Here is a 23,705-nt window from a genome sequence, read left to right on the forward strand (position 1 = left end):
AATCTGCACTGTGGTAACATTTTTTTAATGTACACTCAAAGAAAAATGGGCGGCTTGACTGTATACTAGACAATGAATTTGCAAATGGTGCATTTGTCTAGTCTACACAAGAGCCTAACTGGTCAAAACACTCCAAACCTTACTTCCTTAGAGGGAAATGTGCATTTGAAGACATTTAACCTTTTATCCGGTTAATAAGGAAGGGATGTGAACCCTAACTGCATGCCACTAAATGAAATCCTCAGATAGCAGAAAGTGCTGAACTAACACATTTTCTCGGTATGCTTAATGCCTGTTGCTTGTATTTGTAAAGCCACTTGTATTTGATGGATGTGTAAAAAAATAATCGTGTTCATTGTTTGCCATCTCAATTGTTGTTCAGTATTTAAATGGAATAACTTTTTTTTAAGATATCTTGTGATAAATAAAACTAGGATTTATAAATTGTACTTCAAAATGACTGTCATTATTCAATAGCATTTCAGTAACGAGACTGCGTCTACTCCATGGCAGTTCCGCCATTTTCTAAAATCGCAGTTCTCTTTACCATCGCAAGATGGCAGAAGCGAGCAACAGTACAGAGGCCACGCCGGGTTTGTGTTGAATAGTCATTCTTTGGAATGTCATTTATTTAATTGTTGATTATTAATCAAATGGGTTTAATTTATTAATATTACTGCGTAGCAGAGCGCTGTCGAAGAAATGCACAACCTGGCAAAGTGTCGCTGTTATGTTGACAGAAACGAAGAGCTGCTGATGTGAGTTTTTACAGAGTAAAATGATATTCCAAAACATGAACGGAAGGTTTTAGGTTCAGATTAACTGTTTGTTTAAGGTCCAAGAGAACTCAATGCCATGCTTAGTCATTTCAGAGCTATATTATTTTACCTTCAAAATTGATCATGCTGTGAAACTAACAACATGGGTAACGTTGTGTTATTATTGAACATGTAACCTTGAGCATCCGGATACATGGATTTTTGTGGATAAAGCAAACGTTTTAATTAGCATTTTATACTAATGTAAATTTCATTAATTTACGTTAAACTACCAGAATTTATTCTGACACTTTGGGCAAATATATATAATCCATCCTCTGAATTGCATATTTTTGCTCCAGTTTAACTGACTATTCACCCCCTCCAGTTTAAGCTCTATATTCATACTAAATGGGCCATAAAGCCCTGATGTAACAACATACGAAACATATGTTTTATAGGTCCCATTCTGGCCATTATTTAATGCCAGTCTTTACAGGGGTAAAGCTTTATGAAATCACAATTAGATTTGTGCAGTTAGACCCTATATATTTTAAATCTATTTAGTGGGTGTTCTTTCTTTTTTTTTCTTTTTTTTGTCCAATAAAATGTCTGCCTTTGATTGTCCCTTGCCCTAATTCCACCTGCAATAATAGGTAGCAAATGTAAACTATCCTTTTTGTTCTAGTAGCCTACCACACAAACAAATTATGTATTATTTTCATGGGTGTTGTTTAAAGCAAGTTAATATTTTAGTTTAAAAAATGTTCTCATAAAATTAGCAAAAGTTAATAAGTGTCAACCTGATGTGTCAATGAAAAGTGTGCTTTGATGTATGTGAAGGCCCTGAAGGTCCCTAACGGAAGGGTTACCACTTTATCAGTGCAGGTCATCAGAACTTCAACATTTGAAACGAAGCGTACAGGAGGAGAAAATGTGCTTCGGCTGTCTGTTTGTTGACTGTTCAATCGATAAAGTTGGCAAACGTGTAGCTGTGACCTTTTCCGCAGAGCTCCCGCATTTCAATCACATGTCCTTAGGGGACGCTTGTCTCTGTGTTTCCTTGACCCTCACTGCTGATTACGGTACCGTGGTGTCGTGGCCACAAAGCTGTCTTGCATGTGAAATATAGGAGTAGTCTGCCACTTTGTAGGTGTTGTAGAGATTTATTTTTCTTTGATTTAACTGTTTCAGTAGTCTCGGTTTGACAAAGTAATTAGGAAACAGGCAGAACAACGCCATACCAGATTTGGCAACCCAAGCAGCAGTGCTTCAAGAGCCTAATGCAAGGAGAAAAGATGCTTCAAATATATAATGGCCTCCATTGGGTTCTGGCCAGTCAATATATTGTTCTATTTGAGGACTCCAGTAAAAGTTGTTTTATCCATCAAACATGATGAAAAGTTAAAGGGAGAGTTCACCCAAAAATTAATGATTTTATTCACCCTCAAGTTGTTCAAAACATGTATGCGTTTCTTTCTTCTGCTGAACACAAAGGAAGATATACGTACTACATCCAATGGTGACTGACAAGATATTCTTCACACAAAAAAAAAAAACCTTTGTCTTCAGCAGAAGAAATAAATTTATGCAGGTTTGGGACAACTTGAGGGTGAATAAATAATGACAGGATTATCTCTTTAACATGCATTCAGTACCTGTTGGTTTGTCGTTGTTCATTTTGTTTTCCATTTCTTTCATGTCTCCTGGAGTCAACATGGCCAGCCGTTTACCTGAGCTATTCAGTGTTTGTATTCCTGTTGTGTCTGATGATAATTTGGCTCCTGTTTACCGCCCCACTGGAGCTGGAGTGGGTTTGACATCCAAAGGGAGGGTGCAGGTCATCCCTTCGAGAAACATCAAACCGAGATGCAATTGTGACCATCCTTCCAACATCTTTGATGTCTGGAACCCAAGTGTGACCAAAGTCTGGTGTGAAATTTTGATGGAGTAGACACAGAATATTAATGCTGATGCAGAATAAGATGATGGTGAAGTTAATGAAAACATGTCCAGGTCGTATTCCATCCCATATGGAAAAAAGAAATTCCAAAATTAAGGAAAAAATACACTCCTTGCGAAAAATAAATGTACCAAAATGTATTTGTAAATACATTTACATATTTATACTTAATATACATACCTTGCAATTTTACTTTTGGTAAACTAATTGGATATATTTAAAGTATTTTTGTACATAATTGTTTATCCAGAAATAGTACTGAAGTCCAAATAAAGATATACTTTAGTACATTTGATTGTGCTAAAATGGAACCATAGCAAGTATACTTTATGTACACTTTAAAGGTGCAGTGTGTAGTATTTACGAGGATCTATTGACAGAAATGCAATATAATATACATAACTATGTTTTCAGTGGTGTATAAAGACCTTACATAATGAGTGAGCCATTTCGATCTACATACACCACTGGTCCCCTAAAGCTTGGAACGTACTCTGCAAGAACAAAGAAATTTGTTCGTTTTCTCGAGGTGAAAAGAACAAGAACAAAGTTCGTTCTTTCCAGTACATTCCATACTTCACAAGAAAAGCAGGTGGCGATCATCTGCGTTTCTCCGCTTTAACCACGGCCACTTTAAATGTCTGACCAATCACACAATAGTTCTCGGACACCCGCAAGAAAAAAGTTCTGCTCAGGCGATGTGTCGAGAACAAACTGCGAGAACTCCCTAACCAGGGCTGTGAGAACAAAATTACGTCATTTTCTCACAGCCCTGGGAGCAAAAACTTTTTTCTCTGTTCTTGTGGAGTATGTTAAAGCCTTTACAGTGAAATCGCTATTTTGCACTGTCATATTTCCACAGTAGCTCTAAATGGACAAACTCCAAAATGGACTCCCGTCGTTTCTCTATGTGCCTCGAAAGGGAGGGGTGAGTGGTGGGTTATTGCAATTCACAAACTTACCACTAGATGCCGCTAACATTTATACACTACATCTTTACACTATATTGCCAAAAGTATTGAGACACCCCAACAAATCAGTGAATTCAGGTGTTCAATCACTTCCATGGCCACTAGTCATGCAGACGCTTCTACAAACATTTGTAGAACGCTCTCAGCGAACTCAAGCGTGGTACCGTGATAGATTGCCACCTGTGCAATAAGTCCATTTGTGAACTTTCCTCACTACTAAATATTCCATGGCCAACTGTTAGTGGTATTATAACAAAATGGAAGCAATTGGGAGCAACAGCAATGCAAAATAACAGAACGGGGTCAGCGCATGCTGAAGTGCACAGTGTGCAGAAAACGCCAACTTTCTGCAGAGTCAATAGCTACAGACCTCCTAACTAATTGGCTTCAGTTTAGCTCAAGAACAGTGCATAGCGAGCTTCATGGAATCGGTTTCCATGGAGCTGCATCCAAGCCTTACATCACCAAGTGCAATGCAAAGCGTTGGATGCAGTGGTGTAAAGCACGCCGCTACTGGACTCTCTAGAGCAGTGGAGTGACCAATCACACTTCTCTGTCTGGCAATGTGAAGGACGAGTCTGGTTTGGCGGTTGCCAGGAGAAGGGGACTGCATTGTGGCAAATGTAGAGTTTGGTGGAGAGAGGATTATGGTGTGGGGTTGTTTTTTAGGGTCGGGGCTTGGGCCCTTAGTTCCAGTGAAAGGAACTCTTAATGCTTCAGCATACCAAGACATTTTGGACAATTTCATGCTCCCAACTTTGTGGGAACAGTTTGGGGATGGCCCCTTCCTGGTCCACCATGACTGCGCACCAGTGCACAAAGCAAGGTCCATAAATACATGGATGAGTGAGTTTGGTTTGGAATTTTACTGGAAGAGTCCTGACCTCAACCTGACAGAACACCTTTGGGATGAATTAGAGCGAAGACTGTGAGCCAGGCCTTCTCGTCCAACATCAGTGCCTTACCTCACAAATACGCTTCTAAGAATGGTCATAAATTCCCATAAACAAACTCCTTAACCTTGTGGAAAGCTTCCCCAGAAGAGTTAAAGCTTTGATAGTTGCAAAGGGTGGGCCAACTCCATATTAAACCATACGGATTAAGAATGGGATGGTCATTAAAGTTCATGTGCATGTAAAGGCAGACCTCCCAAAATCTTTGGCAATATAGTGTATATAGTCTTGCTTTAAAAACTGATATTACACAGGGGTCATACTACTAATAGTGACATTAAATCACATTTTTGGCCTAATATTAAGACGTGCAAGGATGCATGAATTTGAACTTGCTTTTGGTTTCATTTTGTTTGTTTTTTGTGATGCCACACCCATACTTTGGCTAATATTACAGTCATGAAGCATATATAATCTTGATTAACAAGTCTTTTGGCAGTGCTGTGGAAAAACATGAGGAAAATATTGATTCTGATATTTTTATCCGGATTAGCTTTTCATTCACCACATATTGATTATTTCACAGCAGCGTTCCAAGTAGTCATTAAACAAGCAGTTGGAAATTATGAAAACCCTGCAGTTTAACCAGTGTTGTACACATTTGGCCCATTGTTCACCAAGAATGAATTCCAAACATATGATGGAGAACACTTAAACACAGAACACTAAAGTTGTGTGTCCACATGTTTTCATTTTCAGACCTGCTCTCCAACCCCTTATCAAAGGACAGAATATGATTTACCTTGAAAGGATCTTTGAGCATCACTCACTCGCCGAGAGCGGCTCCCAGAGACCGGTTGCACACAGAGAGTTCTGTTCATACCGGTAAGTCTTGAAATAATCAGATGCTACAGTGACATCTTCAGCTGAAGTGGCGAGGCGGGGATCAGCTTGTCTTTGATAACCTGTCATTCTATCTTTCGAATAGCTAAATGGGTTTTAATGATATGCTTTATGGAGTCCAAGCAGACATATCAAAGAATGCCTCTTTAATAAATGATTAATCACAGCACCCCAAGCCATCTGCATAGAATAATTATACATAGCCTAGATATTCCTTGATTGATGAGGCCTAGCTGTCTGCATTTACAATCCTCAATAATTAATAGTGAATCATAAAGCTCAGTCATGGTAAAAGACAGATAGAGGCAAAACATGCAGGAGAAGTGCATCGTCTTCCTCTTCATCATCCTCTATCCACGCCTCTAGCAAAACAAATGGCCTAAACCCTGTAATGGACAAAAGAGCAGTTCTGCTTGGTGCACTAAATCATTTCATCGACGTGTTATGCTGAATTTCAGTGAGCTCTTTGTGAATTACATCTATGGCCTTGAGAATCTAAATTGCCTTGCGTTACAGAGCAGTTCCAAAAGTAAAAAGCACATTCATTTTTTCTATAGAGGACTCGATTTTTAGCAATAAACTATTAACTTTTCAGAACAGACATACCCTGAACTTTGTTGTTAAAAAATAAAATATGCTTCTGTAAAAGCTACCTACACTGTAAAAAATTGTTGTTGGTTTTTGTTGGTTTAACTTAAAAAAGTAAGTAACCTGGTTGCCTTAAAATTTTGAGTTTATTGAAATTAAAAATTTGAGTTGATACAATGAAGGAGATGTGTTTAATAAATAGAAACTCAAAATATTATTGTATCTGAACCACATAAAAAATGTGATAAATCATGAAAATAGCATAATTTGCCATGTTTCACTGCATCATCAGAAATAAAACACACACAATTACCCAATATGCTTACAAAATCGTTTAATAATATTTTAATAAAGCTATCGAATCTCAAAAAAATGTTCATTGTATTAACTCAAAATTTTAATTTCAATGAACTCTAAATTTTAAGGCAACCAGGTAACTTTTTTCTAAAAAACTTTTTTCCAACCAAAGTTGTGAATTTAACTTTAAAAATTGCAAGTTTATTCTCTCATAAAAGACATTAAGCATATGCTCATTCTTTTTTTGCTTCAAATCAGCAAAGTTTGAAATCACAGAGCGTTTTGTCTCAGTTTATGGCTTTAAACTCTTTCTATGGAGAAAATGAACAGAACAAATACTTTCAAAATCAAGGCCACTGAAAAAGTGAAGGGTCATTCTTTTGCTATTTTTGTATAATGTACACATTTGACAATATCTGCAGTATTGCAAATGAAACACAAGCAAATTAGTTATCTGTATTAATATTAAAGTAATAAATAGTAAAATAATAAATAAAGAATAGAAACAATATGTGTATTTTAATGCAAAAAATGTGTATTAACATTTTTAATAAAAAAAAAAAAAGTTGCATATAAAAAAAATGTTGCATATAAAAAACATGTAATTATTTATTGATCATATACATTTTTAGGTAACAAATAATAATACAAAAAATATATGTATTCTTTTCATTTAATCATTTACATTTACAGGTTTTTTCCTAAGGGTTGTTGTAGTGTGTAACAGTTCTAAGTGAATGAAAACATCCTGCAGTTTTAAATCTGAAAGTGCACCGTGTATAAAGTTATTGCCTCTTAAAAGGTAGAGTCAATTAAATTAATCATCTTTGAAATGAATTGCAAGCCATTTGGTTGTGAAGTCAAGACAAAACATTAGCATATCCGCCCATCCGCTTATTTTGCACGCATTATTTCATATTGTTTAAAGGGGTACTTCAGCGATGGGAAGATGAATCTGTATTTAAACTGGGTCATTAATGTAGTAGAAATGTGAAATTATTTTTGAATTTGGTGCTTTCTAGACTGAGAAAAGACAGAAAATGTGTTTTTTGTCTCATGGGGATGAAACAATTCCCAGAATGCTTCGCTGCTCTACGAAGCAACTTTCAAAGCCACTGCTACTGAATCACTTTTACTTTCCCACCACCGCGTTCATCTTCATAAAATCAGTTCAGTTAGAGAACAGACACTACAATTAAAAACTGAACGTGTCTGTTCAATGTATTGTGATTTAGCCGCTGAGGAAGTGTCAGAACAAACGCAGCAGGAGTCAGATTACACGCATCGTGATGAGTGAGCTGAATGAGCTCTCGTGATGAGAGCTAAGGGAAATGCGACCACGCTCGCGGCAGTCGTTCTCAGCGTGTGTTCAGTCTGGCGCGTTTTCAGTTCATGGCTTTGGAAGATTCCGCCGTTTCCATGAATGCATGAGCCGAGCTGAGCTGTGAGTGCGACCCCCATCCCCCATGTGCGAGTTGAAAACATGCAGAAATGGCTCCCTCTGCTGGCTGTAGTCTTTAGCATCTGGCCAAGCATTTTACCGATGATGCAAATTGACGATATTTGCTTCACCGTAGTCATTTTTCCAGAAATAAAATGCATAAATCTCTCGTCTCAGGGGGATATGAGAGGGGGGAGCATGATCATTCGAATATACTCCAGGATTTCTACTAATAGATCAGTCTAATCGCTGAAGTAACCCTTTAAGTATCTGGCTAACCGGCTAACTTACTGTCTAACTGAAATACTGCTGTAAATCAGCTGTGGGCTGCAGTATAACCTAAAATTGTATTTATTAATGCATATTGTCTGCAATTCTTACTACTTTGAGAAAAGATGAAGGATGGAGCAAGATCTGCTTGGCAAACTTTAATGATACATCAGTCATTCGCGTTAGTGCTCGGCTAACGTATGCACTGTTATTGATACAGTTCCAACATGTGCACCGCAATAAATTAGAAACACGCACACGGATTTGTATTTGTTGATGAAAGCACACTTGCTAATGCTAAAGGTGAGGAATTACAGTTGAAACATCTCATGTACCTCAAACTGAGTAGCATCACTGAGAAACATCCTGCTCAAGGTTCGGGTTTTTCCAGTGTTTCATCATCGATTCAGACTCACACTGGGATTTATGTAAAATCAACGTCTGTATTACCGTCTTTACAGCGAGTAGGGCCTAATGCTGAGCTTTAAAAAGCCTCCTCGTGGAGTTTTCTTCTTGATGGGGGTTTGTTTCGGAAATACATGCTGTTTGTGGTAGACCAATCACAACAGACTGGGCCATCTGACCAATCAGAGCAGAGTAGGCCCTTGGAAGTGGTGATTTAGAGAGACTGATTAATCCATTGAGTTTTTTGAGAATCATTGTACACTGTGGTGATGTGCAATGTATATTGTGAGAAAACGAGAATTTTTTATTTTTTTTATTTGATGCATGTAGACCTGCTGTTGGAGACCTCCAAAAACTAAATTAGAGAACTTTAAAATAGCATAATGGGGCTATTTTAAAATCATAAAACTTCCCAGACTATAAACCGGTCTTTCAATTTCTTAAGTGTTCAATGCATGAGATGTAATGATAGTGCAGTACTTGCCTAAACTCTATTGCCCCCTGTGCTGTAGTCTGTAATAGTCTGTCTTTTGCTAAAACGTTAGTGTCTCCGAGGGCTTCTCTATAAAAGTATGAGCCCAGTCTTTTAGAGCTAATGAAAAAGTTCATTAAATCAAATGAAAGCTTGACACAAGCCACTTCCTGAACATTGCTGTACAGAGAAGGGCGAGGGCAATGCCAGACATCTTGGCAGAGCACACAGGATACGCTGATGATATTAAACCTAACAGATTTCATTTTCTCCTCAGTGAACAGACTGTTTCTGTCTTATCAAATTCAGAGAGCGATGCTCAAACTTGGCAGGGTGTTCTTATTGTTCTCTGAACAGCTTGCTGTAGTATTTGTAATAGTTTTTAGAAATAGCGCTCATCAGAAGTACAGCATAGTTCCAGTTTTTCCCTGTCTGGATGGGGGTATTTAAGAAGGAAAAATCTCATTGCAGTGCTTCGGCTTGTCAATTTTGCTCATTCATTAATGCAGGAGGGGGTTTAGCTTTCAAGATATGGAAGGTAACAAATTGATATTAGTGCTTTAGGCTGCCGAAAACATGCACACGCTCGGAAGAGTGTCTGGACATAGAGATTACAGATCTGCTGCTACCGTTACCGCCTTAGTTATTTCCACACAGCCTTGAACATTTAATTTGTCTTCTCTACATTTCCATTTGCGTTGGTTCATTCAGGGTTCAATGATCCTGATATCTGACTCTTTGTTTTGTGCTATAAATTGAATTCTCTAATAAGAACGATGCAATGATTGCTTTTGTTTAAATGGGAAGCTTAAAGGGTTACTTGAGTGATTTAGCATTAAGCTTTGTATTTAAACTGGGTCATTAATGTAGTAGGAATGTGAAATAATTTTTAAATTTGGTCTCTTTTAGACTGAGAAAAGACAGAAATCTCATGTGGATGAAAGACAACAACTCCCAGAATGCACTGGCTTCGCTGCCCTATAATGAGGCCACTCCCAAAGCCACCGCTACTGGATCACTTGCCCACCGCGGCAACACCCCTACCATTGTGTTCATTCTCATAAAATTATTTAGTTCAGTTAGAGAACAGACTCTACAATTAAAAACCGAACGTGTCTGTTCAATATAATGTGTTATAGAGCGAGTGTCATGCCACAAACGCACGAGTCAGATTACATTCATCAAGCGCGGGCATGGCATACATTCACAGCACGTGTTCAGTCTGCCGCGCTTTCAGTTCATGCCTTTGGAAGCTAAACTTTCAAGGTCATTCGAATATACTCCCGGATTTCTACTGATACAAAGCCATATGCTAATCGCTGAAGTAACCCTTTAACTGTTAAATATTAAAGATTTTATTTGAAATTGGCTTAAATATGTACACTACTGTTAAACATTTTGGGGTCAGTAAGAATTTGAAATTTTTGAAAGAAGTCTCTAAGGCTACATTTATTTGATCTAAAATACAGTTAAAACAGCAATATTGTGAAATATTATTACATTTTAAAATACTATTCTAATAATATATGGAGCCAGAATGGTGACTTTAATATTTGGCATCACAAATTAAAATTGTCATTGAAAACAAAAGCAGAACTGAAAAAGGAAAAAGTCACCATTCTGGCTCCATAATAATAATACTAGTTTATATTATAGATATGATAAAATTTAGTTTATTCCTGTGAAGTAAAGCTGAGTTTTCAACATCATTAATACTGTCACATAATCCTTCAGAAATCATTCTAATATGCTGATTTGCTGCTCAAAACATCTGATGTTTTTTTAAAGAATAGGAAGATGGCCATTTATTTTAATTAGAAATCGTTTGTCCCTCAAGGCTCTTGAAGGTTTGGAGCTCAAGTCAACTCATTTATCTTCAGACGCAAGCCAGCATTTACCGTGCCAGCCGAATGGAGACAACAGTATCCACAGTCATGCCGATTGACGAGGGGGACCTTCAGGAGAACACTAATCAAAGTCTCATATAGCTCACGTCCAATGGTTCTTCACGAAGCGCCTCAATGACTGTAAATACTGGCTTGTGTCTGAAGATAGTGAGTTGACTTAAGCTTCAGACCTTCATAACAGCCTTGAGGGACAAAATAAATCAATGTCTTTATAGTGTCACTTCTGATCAGTGTAATGCAGGAATAAAATAATGAATTTCTTTCAAAGAAATCTTATTGATCTCCCTTTCTAACTTTAGAATAGTAGTATTTTCCACAGAGATTTACCAAATTTAGAGACTAAATGGTTGGAAAAGGATTCAGCTAAATAACAACAGAATTTGACTGGAGTGTGAAAAGCAGGCTATCTTTTTTCAGAATTTAAATAAATAAAAATAACAGCAAGCACTTGTATATATCATAATATAGTAATGGTATTTGACTTTATTGAGCAAAGCAGAGATGCAAACAAGAGTCATTTGAGATTTTTTATTTCCCTCAGAACATCAAAAAGCAATAACAAGCCTCACAGTACACAGTAATGTTTATTTAATTGCAGTCTAATATTAGCAGTGTATGGCTATATAGATTTAAAGTTCTTACACTCTTACAGACAAGCAGTAGCTTTTTTTATGCACAAGTCTTATAACAGATAAATAAATTAAATACATTATTTGTACATACAAAAATCAGAATGTTTTTGCGTGTAATCTATGTGGTTCTTTGATGCTTTATAACATTATACTCTGTCGGAGTGCTTTAACACCAACTTCTGGGGGTGTGAGTTGAGGACCTAGCTATCCGGAGGTGTGCTAGGAGAGATTGGTCAACCTGATTTATTTTTGCAGGTTATTATTTTTATGCTTCCTGTAGTAGAGCAGAGATTATTAACCTTTAAACAGACAATCACATTAAAAGATTGTGTTTTTTTTGTGATCACTGATGTTTCTGGTGTCAGCAGCTTTTCTAAACTAGCTTTACATACAACGTATTACGTATATCCCGTTGGAACAAGACAAAGTATCTAAGGACAGCCTATAGGCTACGTCTGGTAAAACCTTGATTTTTTATTTTTAAGTTGTAGTGGCTAGTTATATTAAATTGAGGGGACATTGTCATTCTAGAGAGCAATTGATCAAACAAAAAAACTGAATATGGACCACATAAGTCAAATTACCTAGATACACACTGTCATTTAAAATGTGTTCCTGCTGAAATTTAAACTAAAATTAAACTTACTGCATATTCCATACAATCTAGACCTCAAAGCTTACAGACATGGACCAATTCGATCTCATATATGCCCTCTTCTTGATATTATGGTCCCTAGAAATTTTTTATTTCCCTGGTAAAAGATCTGTTGATAAAATCAATACAACACACAGAACAGGCAGATGGTGCTGCGTCACATTATGTAAAAGCAATTCTAACCAGTACTGTGTTTCTGTCTTTTTATAACAGTCTAAAAAAATACAGTGACTCTAAACATGTGTCCATTAAGAGGGCTGAGATATTACGCTAGATGCAAGCGCATGCAGCTGCAGAGCAGTTCAAAAGGTGCAACATCACTGCTCTTTTGTTCTTCTGCAGGCATCAAAGCAGCTCTAACACCTGCCCAACAAAGCAAAAGCCTCTACAATTTTATGCTAAAAAAAGCATGTAAAGCGAGCACAAGCCACGCCAAACAGCATCATGATATTACACACAGATGTACAACAACCACTGTGTGAGAAAATGGACCTCAGATTAAAAGCAACGTGTAAAACTAGCACTTATTGGAATATAGATTTTGATAATGCTGAAAAAGGTCTGTATTTGCTGCACAAAATTCTGCACAAGCTGTATAGCTTGGCAAATACAGTATATCAAAATGCCATTATAAGTTTAATGCACAATCTTTACGAATATATCTATGCCTTTCTTTTCTTTTTTGCAAATCAGTCGCCACAAAACAAAAGCTAGTTTTTACAAAAGGCTGTTTTTAAATTATACAATCAAAAATGAGAGTCTTAAAGGTCCCGTTCTTCGCGATTCCATCTTTCAAACTTTAGTTAGTGTGAAATTTTGCTGTTGGAGCATAAATAATACCTGTAAAATTATAAAGCTCAAAGTTCAATGCCAAGCGAGATATATTATTTAACAGAAGTTCCCTTTCAAAGCCTACAGCGAACGGCCGGTTTGGACTACACCTCTGCATTTCCTGGCATGAATGACATCACTAGAACCATTTGTTGACTATCCCTCCGCCCACAAGTACACGCAAAATAGGGGGCGTGGTCTCGTTGCTCTCTCACGTGGAGAGAACGTTATGGTAAGAGGCGGGACCTTTCCGGGCAAAGTGCGCTAAGCTGCTGTCCAATCACAACACGGGAAGCGCTGGCCCAATCAGAACTCGTTACGTGTTTCTGAAGGAGGGACTTCATAGAACAAGGAAATCATCAGGCTGTTTTTAGGACAGAGGAAACAGCGCTGTACAGATAAGTCAATAGTGTGAAAAATACTGTTTTTTTTTACACGCGGAACATGAACTCATGTTATATTGCACACTGTAAACATAATCAGAGCTTCGAAAACACGCGAAGAACGGGACCTTTAAAATAATACAAAAGAGAGAAATACACCCCTAATAAAATGTATTTAACATTTTAAAGTTAATTAATTTAAATGTATTTTGTCTTTTTTGTAAAGGTAGTGTAGCTGCTACGGAAAGTTAACACTTATGAAAAAATTTATTCTATTTCACTATTCTTTCATCCCTCCTTACTTTTGCTTGTACAATTCTCACTAGCACATTTTTGTGTTTATTGCCTGTTTAAGATGCATTGCTTGTTGTATTCATCAATTGTAAGTCACTTTAAATAAAAGCATCTGCTAAATGTAACTTGCTAAGAATAAACTCTGGATTTAACAGATGATTATAGTGATATAAATGGAAGTAACTATGTTCGTACAGAGTTCTCTCGCTCTCTCTGTGCTATATTTATCATGACCCTCTGCCTTCCAGACAAATCCTTTACATTGTCGTCTCCGTAGTCCAATAATAGGCAGCAACAGGTGCAAGCCCTTCCATGTAGTCATGCTGGCTATCATATCATCAACAACTAGCAGTAATGGCAGACAGATCATTGGCAAGGGCATCAGCTGGTCAAGCTTTCCTAAACCTGCTGGGTCCTGCACTCCTGAAGCAAATAGCGGTTGGGTAAGTTGTTGGGTGAACTCTTACTGGGTTGATTTCTGGCCAGCTGCCTCGAGAAGTAAAACTTAGCTGAAGACAAAGACAGTATTAATGATTCACAGTACATGATAATGTGCTCAAATGATAAAGTATAATGATCAATACATTAGCCTCCCTTCCTTAAGAAAATCTTGAAACCTGTTTGGTTTGTTTTACCTCACATCACAACATTCCCTGGAACACAAATGTTTGCACTTCTCTTCACAGGATTGGTACTATAACACTGAAAGTACTTCTTGCATTCCATTCTAAGCTAGGTTGTTACTAGAATAGAAGCTGGACTCCGATACAGTCTTTGAGGCGCTTCGTGAAGAACCATTGGACGTGAGATCTATGGAACTTCGATTATTGTTCTCCTGAAGGTCCCCCTCGCCAATTGGCATGACTGTTGATACTGTGGTCTCCATTTGGCTGGCACGGTAAATGCTGGCTTGTGTCTGAAGATAGCGAGTTGACTTGAGCTCCAAACCTTCATAAGAGCCTTGAGGGACACATGGACACCAAAAGAACGCCTGTTGGAATCCAGCTCGAAACCTGCACAGATAGATTAGCATGACTATGCATGATTCCCTTCAAAACCTAAGCCTGTTTCTCACTCTTACCTGTCATTGAGAAGACAGTAGATAATGGGATTGTACATGGTGGAGCTCATGGCAAGCCACATGATTCCTAAGTACACCTGCTGGATGTAGGGTTCCTCAAACAAGTGGGGAAGGAACTGGTGCACCAGGAAGTAGACATGATAGGGCAGCCAACAGACGGCGAAAGTGCACACAACGACGATCATCATCTTCACCACCTACGTAAGTTAAAATAGAAGGAGCCGAAGTAAGTTAAAAACCTAGTCATGTTCCTGTTGAACAGACCAAAGTTGGCCATCAGCTTATGTTTTGGATGCTGGTCCCCAAGAATGGAATCTAAAGGCGAGTGCACACTGTATGAAATATAATAGTCCTTTAAAGGGTTAGTTCACCCAAAAATGAAATTGATGTCATTAATGACTCACCCTAATGTGGTTCCACACTCGTAAGACCTCCGTTCATCTTCAGAACACAGTTTAAGATATTTTATATTTAGTCCGAGAGCGAATGGAAGTGTATGCACACTTTACTGTCCATGTCCAGAAAGGGAATAAAAACATCATCACAGTAGTCCATATGTGACATCAGTTCATTAGAATCTCTTGAAGCTTCGAAAATACATTTTGGTCCAAAAATCACAAAAACGAAGACTTTATTCAGCATTGTCTTCTCTTCCTGGTTTGTTTTTAATCCTCAAATAAAGATTCAAATGGTTATGAATCACCGTATTGATTCATGGTTCGGATTGTGTGTCAAACTTCCAAACTGCTAAAATCACGTGACATTGGCGATCCGAATCATGAATCAGTGTCCATACACTTGAATATGCTCTCGAACTAAAATATAAAATATCTTAAGCTGAGTTCTGAAGATGAACGGAGGTCTTACGGGTGAGGAACGACATTAGAGTGAGTCATTAATGACATCAATTTCATTTTTGGGTGAACTAACCCTTTAAAACTGTTGCTTGTCAGATTGTGTGAATTGTAAGCCATGTCACACTGTAGGATCTCAGCTGACATTCATGTTAGACTGTACGACAGTCAAAATGCATTAAAAATTGAAGTACTAATCCAAATCATCAATCTGTGACACGTTCAGTGACTGTGAAGCGCATAGCATGCAGGTTTTAAATGGCTAGCAAACAAAAGCAATTACTACCATTCATTTTGAATATATCCTGTTTGTGGAGCAAGTGGTTGTTTGTTGTTGTCTTAATAATTGTGTCATCAGGTTTGGCACTCTTATTGGTTCTTGTTTTGATGGTTGTCGTTGGAGAAATGCCAGAATTTTGATCATTAAATCGGCTGTCTGCAAACATGTCAAACTAGCGATCAAAGACTCCAGATTTTGGCCTAGGAACAAAGGAATCTTTTAGGATTCTCAACATTTGTAGACTACCAAATCCTGGCCAGAATCATACAGTGTGAACCTGACTTAACAGCAAGATAATCTGTCAAGACCTCACCAAGCTTCATCAGATAATTTGCTCGGTTACTCATACTATCCAAGCTGATCTTTTTAGCAATGCAATTGACATTTATGTCATGTTTTATGTCACTCTGCAGATGATGACCTTCCGTTTGGCGGTTAGCTGCTGCCGATAGCGGTCTGAAGAGTCTCCAGGAATCTCGCTAGCCCAGAGAGTGCATCCCACCACAAGGTAAGCACAACCCATGATGAGCAAAGGTAGAAAGTAAATAAGGCCAACCACACAAACGTAATACCTGCAAGAGAGGAAGAGACAGAAGGCAGCCAGATGGAGAATTAGTACGGGAGAGGCAGCCAGCGAACAAGAACAAGACAAGAAACCCAAGATGAAAATAGACCCAAAGTTGTTGAGACATATTTTGAGTGCACATTTACACAAAAGGATGCCACACACCAATACCTCAGAGTCCCAAGTGTTTTCTCGCATTAGCTGTCACTTAAAAATAACCGCTGGAAAACTTTTGAGTCGTGAACTGTGAATGCTCGCAGGATTCAGGCGCTGTGGCAGTGCCTCTCTTCTTTTGGAGCGCTGTGCAATTCAACATGCCAATTAACTTGAGGCTTATCTAGAAAGACACTCGCCTCACAGGAGAGGTATAGAGGGAAAATATACACAGGCCTTTCACTCATGAACCAAAACATTCTGAATCCCTGTACCGTAAGACCATCCAAAAAAATCATTGTAAATGCCTTTTTCTCTTTTGTTGTTTTGTTAAAACGTGTCCAACAGACATGCTATTTAAAATGATCCAAATGAGTTGTGGGGCTTGACCGTTTTCCTTTTCAAGCTTCCATAACTATCTCATTGGGTGAGAGGTAATTAAATATTGTCCAGTTGATTAATTTCAAAAACGCTTGTAACGTGGAAGAAAATGAGACAATCATGCTTACATGATGGGTGATTGCACAAAAACAAAAGCATGCAGTGCACTTACCAAAATCCGGGAGAATTCGAGGGCTAGACGCGAAATATGTGAGTGCGACAGAAAACATTAGCGGCTTTGAATCTAATCCCCTTTTCGTCCCTCTCTATCTATCATTTTTCTCTCTCACACACACAAAGATCTACCAGCCAGTTAAAGAGAGTTCATTGATCAGTGCTTCTTATCTCATACACCAGTGTTACCAAGATTTGGTCCCTCAGAGACTATCGGTATCTAAGAAAAGTTTGGGCAGACAAAAGCTTGAGATACAACCTCAAGATTTGACTACTGCAAAGTCAGATTGTTGAGGTCTGACAGGTCACTTGAAGGAGGTAGACACGTTCCCTGTTTTGGCGTGACAGGGAGAAGCCTGACACCTGACACCTACAGAGCCATAGCAGGAAACTGGCAGGATATTAGAGATCGTATTGGAGTCGGTAGCAATTAAAGTGTTGAGCGTATGCGGAGAGGTATCAAAACTCATTCAGTAGCTGATAAATATGTGATTAAGATGCAGGACAGGGCATATTGCTACTTGGCCACAGTTTAAATATTCATATCGTAAATCAGACCACGCCATACACTGGCATCACATACTGGTCCGACCGAATACAGAGAGAGTGCACCCTAATGTTGTTTTCATACTGCATTGGCAGATTTCTTATTGCTATGTTGTTAGTGTTTGGCAAACCAAACTACACCAACTTGAAAGTTTGCTGCCTTTGCTTAAGAAGCCAGAATGACAGAAAAAAGGAGGATGTAAGTATGCATAAAGGGATAGTTCACCCGAAAATGTAAATGAAAAAATTACAATTCTGTCATTTATTACTTACCCTCATGCCGTTCAACACCCGTAGGACCTCCGTTCATTTTTGGATCACAAATGAAGATATTTTTGTTGAAATCAATGGCTCAGAAAGGCCTTCATTGACATCAATGTCATTTCCTTCCTTAAGACCCATAAAGGCACTAAAGACGGCGTTACAAAGCTCATCTCACTACAGTGGCTCTACAATAATTTTGAATAGTTTTTGTGTGAAAAAATATAACGACTTATATAGTGATGTGCCGATTTCAAAACAAAGCTTTGAAGTGTTATGAATCAGTCTATCGATTCATGATTCGGATCGTGGGTCAAATTGCTGAAATCACGTGACTTTGGCAATCAGAAACATGAATCGACACACTGATTCATACGTTGTTGTTGTTGTTTTTTTACGATAACGATTTAATTTAACACTTTCAAGACCCAGAAAGGTAGTGAAAAAACAAATTCCTCCATGTGACTCCAGTGGTTCAACCTTAATTTTATGAAGCCACAAAAATGCTTTTTGTGCGCAAAAACAAACAAACCTAAAGGCTTTATTCAACAATTCCTTTGTAGCCTGTGTTATGCCTGGTTCAGACTACAAGATATTTTTGTCTGTTACGATAGTTACTGTGTCAGATTATGCGATTTTTACTCCTAAAATCTTGTCGTGTCCTGGACTAGAAACATGTCAGACTACACGTTGCTACTCGACGAATCATCGCTTGTTGTCACGGCGTGCGTGATGTCATCAACTTTAAGAAACAATAACGTAAAACAAACGATGCCTGAAGCAGCGTGTTTTGGCTGTTTTATGTTTAGAAAAGTGCAAAAATAAAAAGAAAACCCAACAAAGACATGTTCCTGACTTGCTGGAAGAGGACATTATGGCCTGTCAATCCTCCAAAGAGAACTTGAGTTAAAATATTGTTCTTTTTATATTAAATATTTAGTTATTAGCCAGTAGTAAAAGCTTGCCACCACAACGTATTTGTAAAACATCTATTAAGCTTACATTCCAGTAACGTTACTCACCGGGTTCCTGAAGTGCTTCCTGTATCGTTCGCCAGCATTTTTCTTATTTGGTTGTGGTAGTCCGTCGATGACACATCGTACAGGCAGGAGTACTGTTGCCACAACTCCACGAACCTTTCCTCCATTTTATAATTCCATTTAAAGTTAGCCGCTCCTTCATCTCTCATGCATTTCGCCGTGTTTGAAAGCTGTGTACAAAAACTGTCTGTGCTCCGGTTGGTCAGCGTCACACGTGACAGAACCCGTCGTGAAGGACCGCAAAAAAATTAAACATGCTAGTCTTTCTGTCGTGACGTTGTGAACTATCGCAGACGCGGATTCGGTTGTCGTATACTATGACACTATACGAGATGAAACGATCGATTCTTGCATCCCGACGTCCATTACCGTTTACGAATCCCTACGACACCTTACGTCAAACAGATCGTACCAAATTCGGGTAATATCGTGTAGTCTGCTGAACCAGGCATTAGACTTCTACGCAGTTTACATGAATCGCTTTCGAGTTTCGGCAGCCAATGCTGTTCACGTGAGCACCACGCTGCATGTATGTACAACAGAAACTGCGTAGGAGTCTGACACAGGCAAGAACGAAATTTTTGAATGAAGTCGTTATTTTTGTGCACAAAAGGTATTCTCGTTGCATAAAATATAGGTTAAACCACTGGAGTCACATGGGCTATGTCTTTACTTCCTTACTGGGCTTTGAAAGTGTTAATTAAATTGCTGTCTATGGTCATCAAAATTATCTTCATTTGTTTTCCGAAGAGGAATGAAGGTCTTATCGGTTTGAAACTGCATGAGGTCAAGTAATTAATTACAGAATTAACATTTTTGGGTGAACTATCCCTTTAATGCCTTGAGATATTTTAATTGTTTTTGGGGTTTTTTCATATTATTATTATTTCAATAGCAGGTCTTTTTTGGTGTTTTGAAGTGTGAGTTTGACTGTAGCTCATTTCCAGTTTACAGGCCTTTGTGGGGATTAGGACATTTTTAAATGTTATTTCAGGTAGGCTGTCCAACAAATATGCAATTTAGGTTTATTTCAGAGTACTGATCATATGTGACAGTTTTTATTTATGAATTATTTTTTTTACAGGTACATTATCATTGACTTTGACAGTCGGACTCAACAGCATGCACTTACGTCTTTTGAAAATCCCACACGCTGTACTCTGGCCAATTGATGTAGCACACGACACGTCCTGGCAGCTGAGCAGTGCTGGAAAAATAGTACTGGGGGAAAGCCAGGAGCAGCGCCAGGGCCCAGATCACCCCCACCACCAACTTGGTCTCAGTGGACGACAGGCGCTGCTGGAGTGGGTGGATGATAGCCATGTACCTGCAGGGGAAGTTTAACAAAAGCAATGACCTGCTATTTATGCAAACTCAAAGGAGCACAAATATTTGCCTGGTCCTGCTGATTTGATTCGAGGAGTAAGAGGTGACAACAAGTGAATTTTGTCTTTTTAGTGTGTTGGGTCTTTCCTCACAGCTACTATAGAAAGGATGCAGCTTTGCTCTTTGATATTTGCTTTGTGTTTCAACAGCGTTTCTAACTGCATCAATTCCATCCTCCCAAAAAAATCCCAGTAGTGGTTCTACAGTGATGTAACAGATCACAGTACAATGGTACTAAATGGTGACAATACTAATTTACATGGTATTTCAAAGTACTTAAGGTAAGACTGACTCTTAAAGTAAAAATACCATAGTATAGATTAAAGGGGTGATGAATTGAGATGTCCGCTTTCCCTTGAGCCTTTGATATATAAAAGGTCATGGTAATATATGAATATCCTGTAAATTACGGAGCTGATAACTTCCTTGTTAGTAAAAGAAAAGCATTATAGACACCAGGCCCAGAAAACGAGGCTCTCAAATCAATGACGTATTAGAAGGAAACGCTGCTTCTGTAGCCCCGTCCACCGACTCGTGGAGCTAAACTGATCACGTTACCGAGCAATAAACATGCCGAAGACAGCAAGAAAATAATTTGTAATCAAGACACAGATCGACACTGGATTAGCAGACATATTGAGATTAAAACACAATCTCCATTGTGCTGTGCCTTCTATATTGGATCTGACAGGAATGATGCAGCACATTTATGTGAGTAAAGCGTGTTAGTAAACGTGATAGTATTGCATTGTTACAGATCGATTATGTGTACGTGTCTAACAGAACATAGCCTACCGTAGCATGCTGTCACAGGCTGGAGAATCCCTTATTTGTTGGTTCATTATGATTCGAGATCAGAACAGATCAGATTGGACATGTAATGTTATGGGCCAGGGGGCTCGCCCAGGACTATGTGTTTCCTAGACCAAAACCTTAGCACGTCGGCAGGCCGGTGAATCTTAAATAGTGAAATAACTTTAATTTCTTGATCTGTGTTGTTAATGTTCACCCTCTTGACTTTATATCTGAAGAGCGATCCACCGATCGGGCGGTTCAAGTAATAAAAAAAGAAATCAATCGAGGGTGGTGTTTGTTTGATAAATACGTTTTGAGACCGAGCCCCATCAGAGAATTATTCCGATTGCCGCTTTCAAAACAATGCCTCCCATGAACTGACAGGGGAGTTGAAGCTCAATTATTATGCAAATCTTATCCAATCCTAGCCTTGGTGGGTGTTTACTTCCAATTCTCCAGTGCGGCACGCCCATCAAAACCCAGTGTTCAGGAGAGAGCCTCAAAACCACTGTCGAAAATTGCCTATTACTTATTCATTATGTTTTTGAATGTCAAAAACACACAGATGTCATTGGTTGACCTCAGACGTAAAGCAGTATAACATTTTTAAAAAAGCCAGTTTATGATACCTTTAATAAAAAACAGATATGGCACAATAGAGGTGTATTTTTTTCATGGTTCAGCATACATCTGTACAGTGAACATGGTTATAAATCCTACTAGTCTTCAGTCTCACGTGATCCTTCAGAAACCATTCTAGAAACTCAGGAAAACATTTGTGATTGTTAGTATCAATGCTGTTTTTGTTGCTTAAAATTTTTTTATGGAAACAAGCATTCTAACATTTGTGATAAGATTAAAAAAAGAGAGAAATAATATTTGTATTCATCTAGTATGCATTTAATTGATCAAAATTGACTGATGAAATGTGTAATGTTACAAAAGTTTTCTATTTAAACATTGATTTTCAACATTTAACACATTTTCAATATTGATAATCAATGAATAATTTCTGAAAGATCATGTGACACTGTGATGATGCTGAATGAAAATGCAGCTTTGAGGGAATAAATTACATTTTAAAACATATTCAAATAAAAACAGTTATTTTAATTTGCAATAATATTTCGCAATATTGCTGTTTTACTGTATTTCTGATTAAATAAATGCAGCCTTGGTGAGCATAAGAAACTTCTTTCAAAAACTGAAAAAATATCAGTTTCGAAACTTTTGACATGTGCTGTATACTCTTACTCATACACTTGTTTAGCCTGCACATTTGACAGTGATTTAGATTCACCTGGCATTAAAATAAAACTACAAAACTATTTCACCTTTTAAAATTAAAACCTTCTCTAAAGCAAACCCATGAAGCAGAGGTAAAGGAGTGTGTGTCTTATACCCAGTTGATCCTTACAAAATAGTACAGTGGCAGTGCCATGCTTGTACAATGATGGTAACACAATGCTATCTGATGTATTACGGAAGTTACTATGTTATTTACATTGGCCTCCAAGGTTATTTCAAGAATGCCATAGTACATGTACCAACACCAACAACACAAAAACCCCATGTAACCATTTGTCAGTGTAAATAAGCAGCTCACCTGTCCAGCGCTATTGCCGTCATTGAGTAAATACTTGCGAACACAGCTGCTATTGGAAAGAAGTTGTGAAACTTGCAGTAAACAAGTCCAAAATACCACTCGTTGTGCACTGCATACACAAAGTTAATAACGGTGTTGAAAGCCGACATAGACGCCTCTGCGAACGCAAGATTCACCAGAAAATAGTTGGTAACGGTTCTCATGCGCTTATGCGCTAAAATGATCCAGATGACAGTGATATTTCCAACAACCGACACCAGAACTATACAGGAATATGCGATGGCCCACAGAACTATCTGCCAAACCGGCTGAACGAACTGGTTCGAGAACACGTCTGTGTCATTCACCAATGAGCCGTTGGTCCCGTTGCCGCTTGAGTTTTGCGAAGTGATGTAGAGAGGATCCATGATCCACAAATCATCAGAGGAAAAGCATTTCAACAAAGAAAAGTTTAGGTTTTGTTGTTTTAAGATTGGGTTAGAAAATTAGATCCAAATGAAATGTCAGTGTTCATTTCCCAGCAGCTGCAGGCTGAATCGCGAGCGCATACCCGGCGCGCCTCACCAAGTGACTGCGCTGTCTCGAACCGATCCAGAGCTGACCTGCAGCTTTCCAGTCACGCGCCAGTCAACACGCGCATCCTTACTGTCACTTGTCAGTTTAAAATGGGTTTTGAGATCAAAAAGCCAACTTATTAATATCCATTTAAATTCGAGCAATGTAAGAACGTAATAACTTTATTCATTCTTACTGCGCAGAGCATTTCCATGTTTTTTTGGCTTCGTAGCAAAGCCATGGTTATTTTTCGTAAAGGATTTCTAAATGTATTGGATTGGATAAAATCACTTCATTTTTGAAGATGGAAATTATGGAAATTATCAATTGTATGTGAATTGTCATCTTTAAAATGGATTGAAGTA

General features: G+C 38.2%; 1 protein-coding gene and 1 long non-coding RNA gene across 2 annotated transcripts; one reads left to right on the plus strand and one right to left on the minus strand.

The window, feature by feature from the left end:
• Positions 1-629: 629 nt before the first annotated feature.
• LOC137062542 (uncharacterized) lies at positions 630-20,209 on the plus strand. Its single transcript, XR_010901242.1, has 4 exons — positions 630-758; positions 5,345-5,470; positions 16,292-16,386; positions 20,083-20,209. It is a non-coding gene; the product is annotated as an uncharacterized lncRNA (long non-coding RNA).
• tacr1b (tachykinin receptor 1b) lies at positions 11,382-23,660 on the minus strand. Its single transcript, XM_067433421.1, has 5 exons — positions 22,786-23,660; positions 20,131-20,325; positions 16,300-16,450; positions 14,745-14,941; positions 11,382-14,676 (listed from the first exon to the last, which is right to left on the minus strand). Exons 1-5 carry the CDS (start codon positions 23,190-23,192, stop codon positions 14,391-14,393), a joined length of 1,236 nt encoding a protein of 411 aa, XP_067289522.1. The 5' UTR covers positions 23,193-23,660; the 3' UTR covers positions 11,382-14,390.
• Positions 23,661-23,705: the final 45 nt, after the last annotated feature.

The sequence above is a fragment of the Pseudorasbora parva genome, chromosome 23 (assembly GCF_024679245.1).
Source record: "Pseudorasbora parva isolate DD20220531a chromosome 23, ASM2467924v1, whole genome shotgun sequence".
In the NCBI taxonomy this organism is placed as follows: Eukaryota; Metazoa; Chordata; class Actinopteri; order Cypriniformes; family Gobionidae; genus Pseudorasbora; species Pseudorasbora parva.